The 12,788-nt window shown below is 38.9% G+C and overlaps 1 protein-coding gene across 1 annotated transcript in view; it reads right to left on the bottom strand.

Annotated features, from left to right (window-relative positions):
• Positions 1-3,959, bottom strand: part of calb1 (calbindin 1) — a 100,079-nt gene extending 96,120 nt beyond the window's left edge. Inside the window, exons 1-3 of the mRNA XM_078540720.1 lie at positions 3,836-3,959; positions 3,414-3,490; positions 1,550-1,624 (exon numbers count right to left, since the gene is read on the bottom strand). Coding sequence (XP_078396846.1) covers positions 1,550-1,624; positions 3,414-3,490; positions 3,836-3,923 — 240 coding nt within the window. The 5' untranslated portion in view covers positions 3,924-3,959. The remainder of the gene's footprint in view (positions 1-1,549; positions 1,625-3,413; positions 3,491-3,835) is intronic.
• Between the last annotated feature and the right edge of the window lie 8,829 nt (positions 3,960-12,788).

The following is a 12,788-nucleotide window of genomic DNA, read 5'->3' on the forward strand; positions in this document are numbered from 1 at the left end:
GTGCAGGTAGGTTATTCAAATGAAAGGCACATTCCCACTAAAAAATCACACACCTCTAGCTTTGCTATTGTGTAGATCAACTTCAGAGCCCCCTAAAAAGCCAACGTATTATATTGAAAGTGCTTGCTATAGATCTAAAACCATGATTTATGCCAAAGAATTTAGCTCATCAGTTAGGATCTATGTGTGCTGTAGAGTTCTGTGTTGTCCTGACAACATATCAGATCTACAAACCTCACAAGTATACCCTTTGATGCACCAGTCTGACATGACATTATTCCCTATGGCCATCTTTCGGGATCTAACTGCAAATTGTTAAATTTGTGCCAGTTACTGCAGAATGAGAGTAGTTTGTGATATAGATGCATGTGTACTGGTATTTGATTTTGACTGTCTAAACTCATTTTCATTGAGAACAGTAGCCCATCAAAACAGGAGACCTTCATATATTCCTCAGATGTAAATATTGATCTAGGTCACAGTGGATAGTTTTTAACATAATCCAGTTAAGGTCAAGAAATTGATGAAACTGGTGTGAATAATATCAGTGAATTTACTTTTTATGATAGTTTCTAATTTCATTGAAAACTGTTACAGAATAAATTATTTGTGTTCCAACCATTCTTATTTTGGGCATATCTAGCTGAGCTTTTGATTTAGATTATGAATCTTTTACTGACAAATTGGGATTTGGAAAATATATTACAATTATGATGTTAATCAGTCTTAATGCATTTTCAAATTTTAATCTCACAGGAGAAAATGCATTTTTTCCACCTGACGCTATGTGAGCAAATCATTACTTCTTCCCTTATTATTTCTGCCAGTTTCAATTCATTTTATTCTCCTCTTTATGCCTCCCATGGCAATTTACCATTCCCTGTTTGCAAGCAAAGACAAGTGATCTGCCATTAGATGTCTGCCAATAATATTCTATACTGCCAACCACTAGGCAGTGTACCAAGGTGAATCATTCTTAAATTGTTCCTCACTCTTTGTTTGAAATCCTTTATTTCTGCTCAGTTGTTTCTATTGATTAGGCAGCCACTGTCTTAACATAAATAAAACTATAGACAGAAGCTAATTTCCTTACCAAGCCAACTCATGGGTCAACCATGTCTGTGTATAATAAACTTGTCATGCATGTTTAGTAACATGTATGTTAAGCAAGGTTGCCAAAGTTTAAGAATGAGAATGTGATTCTAAAATTCCACAGTGGATGCTAATGACATTTCAAAGTTGCTGTGAGATTGGGATTCAGGGGTATATGATGCTAATTGACACACTGCCCGTTATATATGTAAAAAGTTCTATAAAAATTGATGCTGAATCTCATTGATAATATATCTAAAGATTTCTACTCTTTTGAAAATCAATATGTTAACACAAAGAAATTATATTTTCCACAGGGATATCAACATTGTACTGTTGCTATTAACCTCAACAAGCTGTATTAAAGCAATAATGAGATCCTTCTTTCCCTACATGAATTTATTATGCAAGTTTCAGCATAAATGCGATCAAGTTAAAGCAAATTGGAAATTCTTACGTCGGCCAGCTCTATCTTTCCATCAGCACTCTGATCGTACTTCTCCACCAAAGCCTTCATTCCGTCAGATAATTCCTACGGATTGATCATGTTAGTCCTGTTACCAATGATAATAACAGAGCATCGGCCTGCAAAAATACTATTTGGTCAGTGTAGAACATAAAAACATAAGGAGCAGGAGCAGACCACACGGCCCATCGAGCCTGCTCCGCCATTCAATAAAATCATGGCTGATCTTGGGCTTCAACTCCATTTTCCCGCCCGCTCCCAATATCCCATGTAGAAAAAAATTACATGAATAAAATGTGGGAGCGCATAAAATAAACAATTTTTATCCTACATTCAGTTAGATAGCAACACCGATGCAATGAGGAATGACGACTTGGAAAATGCCAATAAACAATTAAACACGTTTTCTTAATAGTTGCCAAAAGAATACATGACGCCTTCAATTGTACAGTTATCTTCTTTAATTCATGTGATTAAAGAAATTAACGTCTTGCCTAGATAGAGAGCGCCGTTCACGACCTCAGGACGTCCCAAAGTGCTTTGAACCGTTTAGATTAGTAAGGGGACAAGACATTCGTACATGCAAAGGCTTTTAACAGGGAGTTGCCATTAAATTATATCACATTTGCAAGCGAGGTGTTGTATTCCATTTGTCGGATCTAAAGCTTTGTTTTGTAATTAACTTATCCATCTCGTGTCTGTCGCTGTACTGTTGCGTCCAGGTGTGCGCTCAGACCTACTCCGGCAAAGGGATTTTCTATGATGAGAATCCGTTGGGAAGAAAATCGAATCAACATAAAAGATAACAGAAAGGCTGTTCACTCACTGGGTGCGTGCCGGGTGGAAAGAGACGGTTCAAAATTAGTGACAATTTATTTTGGAAATACTAAACAATGGTACATAATTACAGAGATTGAGACTTGCTATCAGGCATTGTCAGTGTTGATGACTGAGTTCCACTTACTACCGCTTTTACAGGGAATCTGTAGTCAAGGAAACAGTGGCGCAACAAAGTGTTCAATTTTTGCCGCTGTGATGGTTATGTGATGGAGTGTCATACACCTGGGTTTTATTAACGGCAATTCGAATCTATATATGTTTATTTCACTATTAACAAACGTGTTAACACACTAAATGTACGTTAATAATTCATTGATTTATTTAATTATTCTCATTTTTAAAAACATTCTTATATTACTGACTGTCTTTGCCCCAGAAATATACTCCGTGAATAAAGTCTACTGGATTATTTTTGCTCTTCAACTATTGGCAATGGTATTAATCCAAACACCATTGAGTCACACTGCCTTGTGTTATTAATTTCGGCTGTGCTGACACTATCTAATCATCACCCGAGGTGGAGCAAGAGAGAACGGATTAGTCGGTGACACTTGTCACGAAGAAGTAGATCTCGCTGGTTTTGCAGCCTTAGTTACAAATAGTTTTTTAAAAAATATAATCCAGAATGCAGATGTGTTCAGTGTGAGATGCTTAGGCTGATGGTTTCTGGGCTCCACATCAGTGAAAACATTGGGGAAAGTCAGCAGGAAAAACGTTCCCACTTCAAAATAAATGTCGAAAATAATTTCATCATTGTATTTCAGAAAAATTCCTGAAGTCATTGGGTTTTCGTGGTTTTCTACCATCTAGAAATGACCACACGCCCTATCTTTGCAACGAAGCAAAATCCAAACAAATTGCATTTGCAAACAAAGCGGCAGTCATAGTTAGTTATATTGTTTCATTGCGATCAGCCTTTCATTGTGTATCTGCGTATTTACATCTCAATACATTGGTGTTGCAAGATGCGTTTATTCTACTTAGTGTACGGCCCTAAAAGTTGTTTAACACTTACTAAGCCAGCGCCTTTTCGAGCTTGCTGAAGTTCTCGAATGAAATTTTGCAGTTCTTTTCCTTCAATATAACCACGACCTAAAATAATAAATTATACTTCCACTTAAAACAAAGTTAAATCAGTTTTAAATCCACGTAATCAGGTTAAAGTAATCAGATGTACCATTCATTTCACTTTATACAACCAGATTTCATTTTTATGATAAAATTGACATTTCGCATTTCAGTAATGCCAACGCTTTGAGAACATGCGAATGAAATTAAGCTGGTTATTTTCAGCATTTATTGTTCAAACAATGTCCATAGTTTGTTTAATACAAACAGCATGCAGACATTCTTATTAATAGACCTAAAAGTATTCACTTTGCACAACAAACAGTACTGTGTGGAGGAGTTAATTTATTGCAAAATAAAACTGGTTACCAGCATTGTCATAGTGGTGCCAAATTTCCAAAAACTGCGTGGTGGACTCTTCAATCCCTTGCAGGTAAAGGCTGTGTGTGTCTGCCATGGTTGCTCGGTGCCTGCTCCCCACTTGCCTGCACAGTGGAGCTTTCAATCTGAGCTGCCCCTGCCCGCGCGCGCCCTCTAAATGCGGCTCGTGCGCCGGAGCCCAGCCCTCTGTGTGCAGTGCGCACGCGCCGCTGCTCCCATGCAGCTGCTGCCAGGAGAGTGGCGGCTGCTGCGGGTGAGAGCGAAGCAACTGGCTGCAAGGCAAAAGGGACAAGTGATGGGACGGAGAGGCAAGGGTTTGGACCTTCTAGAGATGAGGGTGCAGCATGCACTTGGTTCACGATTCACTGTACCAAAACCATTGGAGGGGAGGGACAGTTAGCCCAGATAAGCTGCTTTATGTGCAGGAGAGGTGACGCTGTACATTTCATTGTCGCTTTGCTCTGTCGAGAAGAGAAGAAGTGATGTACAATATTGGCCATTGAATTCCTGTGTGGGAAATGGAGAAGAACACATTTTATTAACTATTCATATATATGTAAGACACTGGAAACTTCTTAATCACACACTATATGTAGGAGAGGGCGAAAATTAAATACTTAACATATAAAAACGAACATATGAGTTAGGAGCAGGAGTAAGCCACTCGTCCCTTCGAGCCTGCTCCGCCATTCAATAAGATCATGGCTGATATGAAAACTTATTAACTGTTCACATTCTATGCATGCATCTAATTGACTATTGGCTAAGCTGAATAGATATTGTGTTTAGTAGTGTTAGAGGTAGTTATCTCAGGGACTATATGATTGGGACAGGCTGGGAACGCATTTTATTAAATATTCGCTTCATGTGTAGAAGAGAAAGACAAAGCATCTGCATAGCTATTATACAGGCAACATTTGACTGAGTGTGGCATCAAGGAGCCCTAGCAAAACTGGAGTCAATGGGAATCAGGGGGGAATATTCTCCGCTAGTTGGAGTCTTACATAGCACAAAGGAAGATGGTTGTGGTTGTTGGAGGTCAGTCATCTCAGCTCCAGGACATTACTGCAAGTGTTCCTCAGGGTCCTAGGTCCAACCATCTTCAGCTGCTTCATCAATGAGCTCCCTTCCATCATAAGGTCAGAAGTAGGGATGTTCGCTGATGATTGTACAATGTTCAGCATCATTTGTGACTCCTCAGATATTGAAACAGTTCATGCCCATATGCAGCAAGACCTGGACCTCATTCAGGCTTGGGCTGATAAGTGGCAAGCAACATTTGTGCCACAGAAGTGCCAGGCAATGACCCTCTCCAACATGAGAGAATCCAACAATCTCTCTTTGACATTCAATGGCATCACCATCACTGAATCCCCCACTATCAACATCCTGGGGGTTACCATTGACTAGAAGCTGAATTGGACCAGCCATAGAAATACTGTGGCTACAATAGCAGGTCAGAGGCTGGGAATTCTACAGAGAATAACTCACCTCTTGGCTCCCCAAATCCTGTCTACCATCTACAAGGCACAAGTCAGGAGTATGATGAAGTACTGTCCACTTGCCTGGATGAGTGTAGCTCCAACAACACTCAAGAAGCTCGATATTATCCAAGACAAAGCAGCCTGCTTGATTGGTGCCCTACTTACAACCTTCAATTTCCACTCCCTCCACCACCAATACACAGTGGTTGCAGTGTGTACCATCTACAAGATGCACTGCAGCAACTCACCAAGGGTCCTTCGAGAGCACCTTCCAAACCCACAATCTCTACCACCTAGAAGAACAAGGACAGCAGATGCATGGGAACACCACCACCTGTAAGTTCCCCTCCAAGTCACGCACCATCCTGACTTGGAACTATATTGCCATTCCTTCACTGTCGCTGGATCAAAATCCTGGAACTCCCTAACAGCATTGTGGGTGTACCTACACCACATGGACTGCAGCGGTTCAAGAAGGTGGCTCACCATCACCTTCTCAATGGCAATTCGAGATGGGCAATAAAAATGCTGGCCTAGCCTGTGATGCCCACATCCCATTAAAGAATAAAAATGAGAGGCCGGGGAAGGGGCTGGGAGGAAAAATCAAAAAGAAAGATCTGGGCTCAGGTGGAAGACAGGAGTGACTGAATGATAAAAGAGATAGCGGTGTAAGGCAAAAGGCAATTGGGGGAAGCAAAGAAACTAAATTTGGTACATGAGTAAATAGGAATTGCAGAGTCATTACCAAATGCTGCTGTCTGACAATATGGCAACAGTGGTTCAATGAGCTGAAATTCTTTAACTTAATGTTGAGCTTTGAAGGCTGTAAAATTCCTAATCGAAAGATAAAGTGTTGTTCCTCAAGCTTACATTGAGCTTCATTTGAGCACCGTAGGAGGTCGAGGGCAACGAGGTCAGAGTTGGACCTAGACACAAATTCCATTAAGCATGGTTTTTCACCATTAGGAGAACCTTCTGATTTGTTTTTCTCAGATCCAAAGTGGATGACTTCATAACCCCCAACATTGAACTCCATCTGCAATAGTGCATACATACATATTTATAAGTATTTATATGCAATAAAAGCAAAATACTGCAGATGCTGGAAATCTGAAATAAAAACAGAAAATTCTGGAAAACCTCAGCAGATTTGGCAGCATCCGTGGAGAGAGAAACAGATCAAATATGACTCTGCTTCGAACAGTTCTGAAGAAGTCATATGGACTCCAAACGTTAACCCTGCTTCTCTCTTCACAGATGCTGCCAGAACGGCTGAAGTTTTCCAGCATTTTTTTACATTTCTATACGCATTTGAATGCATGCTTGTATCAATGTAAAGATGTTTGTATGCATTTATATATTCATGCCTGTCAACATACCCTGCGTAATTCTATGCATTCAAAGTGCTACAGTGAAAAATGTTAACTTGCCTGCTTTAAGAGGTGATAGAAAATGTAATCTTGTCAATACTTACGAAGATCAGATATATAATTAACCTTCCAGCACAACATTGTGAGGTGGACGCGTCCTTGCTAACTATGTCCAATGTGTGTGCCTTCTCCGCGACCGTTATGTGTCCATGTTCTAAATTTTGCCTGTTTATGTTATTTAAATAATGATTTCCGATATGCAAATATCCAAGTTCATCAATCTCAATTGTAAGAGAAAGCTACAAAACACTTTCAAATCATGAAGCCATAAAACAACCATAAACGCCAAGTTTGAGGGTATGGGAATCCTCCGGAGCACCTTGAATATCTCTTTAGGAGGGAAAGGTGTTTTATGTTGGTACTTTTTCTGGCGCCGCAGTCACACCTTTCTACTTATTAAAGAAATGTAACGTTTGCAAGTTATACAGCCACCTGGTAGCCAATAAGGAAACTCACACAGAAATATTATTATCCAAATAACTTGTGCAGCTTCAGTCTGCAGTGAGATCCTATCGATAATTTATTTTTATTTCCGCAGTTGAAAAATCACGCAAAGCGTGTTTATTAATAGTCCTTCATTTCTGCACGTTTTAAATTAAACTTTTCTCATTACTGCTTCCTGTCGCTCCTCTCAATTGTTTCCATATTTCGGAAGTGTCTCGCCCTGGTATTTCTTGATTACTGTATTTCCTCATCACATGTATTTTTCTATTATCCTTCTTTTGTTTCTCACTTCTGGTACCCTCACTTTATCTTTTAAAGTTCACAAGATACGTGACCTCTCCATTTTTGTCCATTGAAGACGCCCCTTTTACTTCCCCACCCCACCCCCCTCCATTCACCTTTAATTTCATAACACATAGGTGTTTGTTCTAAAAAAACCCTGACATCTAGTTTCCTGGCTCTAGTCCTATTGCCCCAGCAGATTTTACCTCGTTATTTACTCGCTCCGCCCATCCACGTATATTTTCGGACATATTCCCTTGTAAAACCACCTGATAATCGGCACTGGAGCTCATTCAGTCGGCTCAGCGTCGCCCTTTCCTATGTCCTCCTGCAGTTAAAAAAAGACAAGCAAAACATGTTTATCCTTCTTCTAAAATTCTTTCCCTTTTTAAATACGCTCAGTTTTCATTTCCCCTTTGCCCACTCATCAGCACATCAAGCCAACCAAGCGGGATGTAAGTTTCCAAGCATATCCTGAACTGAAAACTAACTAATAGACCAAAACACTACCAACGTGCCACTTGACAGCATCTGGAACAAGATAAGTTTCCAAGCCAGTATGTATTTAGAAAACCTTATTCGAAATGAATATACGGACAGGCAGATTAGCAGGGTAGTTCAGCAGCAAATTATTTTAAGGTATCTCCAGGATTAGAGGGATGATTGTACTTCTATTATTTTCTGGAGATATATTAAAGCATACACACACGGAGAAAATATGCCTGCAGCTGCATAGGCTGCATAGCCACAGCAAGAATCTGAAGGGAAGAATGATAATGATCAGGAAAACATCGTAGAATATGTCAGGAGTATGTGAGAAGTGATATAAAAGTAGAAAGTGTTGGAAATTCTCAGTAGGTCAGCTGCCCGACTTTCCAGCATTTTATGGTTTTATTTCAGATTTCCAGCATCTGCAGTATTTTACTTTAGTGCATGTTGTTTCGATATTTAGTACTGATATTGTTTCGCGGTCTTTGAAAAATAATTTCCCTTCCTTAATATGAAGCTTATAAGTCCCTCCCCTACCGGTGACATCACGAATGTATCGAATATCCTTATATCGAATGATAAAAAATAAACCGAGCGGTTTCAGTATCGTCACAACTCCGGATCACAATCCCACTGATTACCAAGGATGCCTTTATCACCTAGACGCAGGATCGATCGGATTATATTGGAAATCATTTGTTACTGGAAAACTAACTCACTGATCCAAAACCAAAGGCAGTGTGGAGAAAGCATATTACACTTGTTTCGTATGCTCATGTAATTCATCAAGCTGTAAAGCGTGGATCTATCAATAAGTTAGAGGGCATTTTTCATAATGAAAGGTTGGAGCCCACCTTCAGTGCTCAATGTTGCCCCTGGGGTGTAAGCATTATATTGTGCCCCAGGCAAGTAAAGAAGCCTCTCCATCAGGTATGAAGCGGTTTCAAAGTGAAGAAAAATAATCGGTCTTTTGATATTCAAAATACACCATAACTTAAAATCCATCATTGCAACACTTCTGCAAACAAAACTGAACAGCGGCATTGTATATCAGAAGATTCGTTTTGCTATTGATTTTACCTGTACCTTTAATGCGCAATCTTCAGTAGAAATTTAACGTTAACGAACCGGACTATTGGACTAAAGGAGATTGCAGTTTCTCCAAAGTCTCTGTCGATGCAGAACTTCTAAGCATTTCAAAACAAGCTGAGAACATTGTACGGTGATCTTAAGGGTCCAAGCTGGCTTTGGTGACATTTGTAAATTATGCATGAGACATCACACTGAACATTGGCCAACGGGATTGCTGAGAGTTTTGCTTGATTAATAAATTACAGTGCTTAGTGTTCATCCAAAAACTCATTCAAAGGCACTTATTGTGCAACATATTACTTTCATTGTGTAAGATGTTAAATGATTTTCCCATCCGTTATAAAAAAGCTTAAATGCAAGCTGAGTGCATATATTCTAAAGTGCATTACAATATGAAGTGATTAGTTTTGCAGTTATCGCTGGAATATCAGCAAGGCTTGTTAGCTTCCTGAATCACTAAAAACTCTACAAGTTTAAGTTAGTTAATTCTACTAATTCTAATAGTTTAGTTCAAAGTATGCGCGAATTATGTAATTTATTAATTAGCAGAGGGCATTAAAAACACAAGACGAATGGAAAAAATGACTTTAATTTGATGAACTTTTATGTCATACTGTTTTAGTGACTTGGCCTCCCGCCCCTCCAATACATCGGAAACTATACTTAGGTTGCAGTTATAATGCACGTTCATGCTGATAGACGGAATTTAGACGGCACATCCGCATTAAAATTGTACAACTAAGTGCCACATCCCAATCTGAGCCCTAAAGTCAGTGAAGCCACAAGCCAGCTCCACTGGCCTTCTATCCATCTTCACCTGCTCTATCCCCCTTAAACAGTATAAATTTCATTACATTTTTACTTCTCTTCAGCCCTGAAGAAGTCATAAGGACTCGAAAGGCTAACTCTGTTTTTTATCTCTCCACAGATGCTGTTAGACCTGCTGAGTTTTTCCAGCATTTTCTGTTTTTGTTTCAGATTTCCAGCATCCTCAGTGTTTTGCTTTTAGCTAGTGTGAGGCCCTGTTTCACTCCATGTGCAGTATAACTCCTGTCTGATGCACAGCTCCTATTCAAAGTGTCACATAGCCCAATGAAAGGTTTACAAACTGGCTACTAGAGCAGAAAACTGAGATATGTAGCTTTGAAGCTGAAACATCAGCAATAAATAATCTACCCGTTCAGGGATCAGAATATGCAGATTATGTATAGAACCATGAATAGTGAGGTAGAATCATGCACGTGGTCCTGAGTTGATTTGTTTTTTATATTTGTTCAAGGAATGTGGGTGTCACTGGCTGCCCAGCATTTATTGCCCATCCTCTAATTGCCCTTGAGAAGGTGGTGGTGAGTTGTCTTCTTGAACCTCTATGGTCCATGTTGTATAGGATGTTGGGTCGGTAGGTGCACATATTTTATAATGGCATTTCATTATCCATATGTGCACCTACAGACCCAAAACCTATGATTGATATAGGCTATGGATGAACTATTATGAGTCAGATTCAACCCAAACTGTGAGAATTCATATTTAGTTGTTTAAAAAATCCTAATTTAATCATTTACTTTTGTTAAAAAATGTATTTGATTATTTTGGGGCAGTTACAAGGAGTAATGCTGGCAAATTAAATGTTTCATTTACTTTCATCTTGCGTGAGCATCAAAAATTCCCAAGTCAGGTTCCTTCTACTTTACCCAAAAGTGTGCCTTAACTCCAAACTTACAAAAATATTCATTAGTGCATCAGTGTGACAGTTCCTTTTTCCTCACCAGTCACTCATATGCCCCTTGAGTGAGTGCCAATCTTATGCCAGTTATCATTGAAATAAGCAATTTTGTGCTGTGTAACTGCAGCCAACAGGAAACGTGTTGAGACTGTTGAACCTCATTTCACTTAGAACTTCTATAACTAACAGAGAAAATAGGGGGAGAAAACGATTTTCATTCCATGAGATTGCATTGAAATCTAGATTAGATGATGAAAAGTATTGCAGGGAGCCCTCTGGCCTTGTCCTTATTTGTGGAATATGTAACTAAGTTTGCATAACATGCATTCACATAATGAGTGAGTCAATTTGACTTTTTATCTGCTCAAATAATGATGCCACATTGTTACAATAGCAAATATTTTTTCACAAATTCACAATGTCCTCTATCCTTGGCTCTCTCTTATTTATCTACATATTGTGTGTTAAGATCATTTGTCAATTGCTTCCATATGTATGGTGGTGACACCAAAGATTAACTTTCAACCATTACAGTTAATTTCACAACCGTCATCATGCAGTGCAGTTTCTTGTCTGACATCAGGTAATGAATATGTTAGATGTTTTCTGGTTTAAAGTCAGCAGGACTGAAAGAGAAAATGCTGGAAATTGATCTCTCAGCAGCACAAAAAGGTAAGGCAGGTTAATGTTTCAGGTTTAAAGCCTTTATCAAAACCAGAGACTGAAGGATAAGCAAACTCTTTTTATAAAACTGGACAAAATAAATAAAGGGAGAAGTGCAGCGAAGCAAGAAAGTTAATGGGTAGAATATCCAGACGGGTCTTTTGAAATACTTGACAGAGGCTAAAACTTGTGGACAATGACTGAAAATTATCTTATTGAGACAAATAGAATGCATGAAATGGACAAAAGGGTGTAAAAATAGTTTAAATATGTAAAACAAAGGATAGCAATGGGAAAAATTAAAACTAAAAAAACGTAGGGATTCTGAAATAATAGCAGAAAGTGCTGGAAACATATAACAAGCTTCTAATTGTCATTTTTTAAACCTTTTTCTGGCTTTTTTAAAAAAAAGTTTAGGCGTACAAGTTCCTTTTCTTCTGCACTAAAGGGCTCACTTGACTTCCAAATTCCTGTTCTGATGAAAAAATGATGAAACATTAACTTTTTTTTTTACAGATGCTTATTGGCCTGCTGTGTATTTCCAACATGTTTGTTTTATTTAAGAATTCCAGAATTTTTAATGTTTTTTCTTTTTCATTACAAGATGGAAGGCATTTTGTTGATCGACCATCAGAAACTTCATACCTCAGGCCATCTCCCCTTCTAGCCACTTACTTATACTGAATCTGAAGATTGTTTGATTCTGAACTGGTCCTCAAGCCCTTCATTTTTTTCATCAGCCAAACAGCTCTCTTCGGTGACTGGAATATCATATACCTTCACTACCAGGCCTCTCTACCACACCCCACAGCTCTCCACCTGTTCTTCTTCACCCCAAAACTACTGAAACTTTTGACCATCCTCTGTACAGCTCCAAGGTTAATTTTGTCTCAGCAAATTAACTGGAAAACTTTTCAACCTTGTCTTCAAATATCTCCACATTGCCTCTGAAATCTTCTCCAACCTATATTCCAACTATTGTTGTAACTCCAGCTTATTATGCATCCTTCCCTCCTCCCTCCACTTCATTCTCAACATAGCATTCAGCCAACACGCCATGCACTCTGAAACTTTCTCTTTAACTTCGTAACCGCTTCACCTGTATCCTCTTTCAAAAACTTCTTTCAAACATACGCAGTGTCAGCCTTGGCTCATTGGTAGCAAATTTAACTTAGAATCAGTAGTTTCTGGATTTAACTCTTGCTTCAAAGATGTCATGTAAGAATCCTATTTGCATTATTTGAAGAAGAAGAGGTGATCTCTGCTGGTTTTCAACCAATATTTAGCCCCTACCCAATACCAGCAAAAGATATTATCTAGTCGTTTCCCTT

This window comes from Cetorhinus maximus, chromosome 4 (genome assembly GCF_964194155.1).
Source record: "Cetorhinus maximus chromosome 4, sCetMax3.hap1.1, whole genome shotgun sequence".
Classification (NCBI taxonomy): domain Eukaryota; kingdom Metazoa; phylum Chordata; class Chondrichthyes; order Lamniformes; family Cetorhinidae; genus Cetorhinus; species Cetorhinus maximus.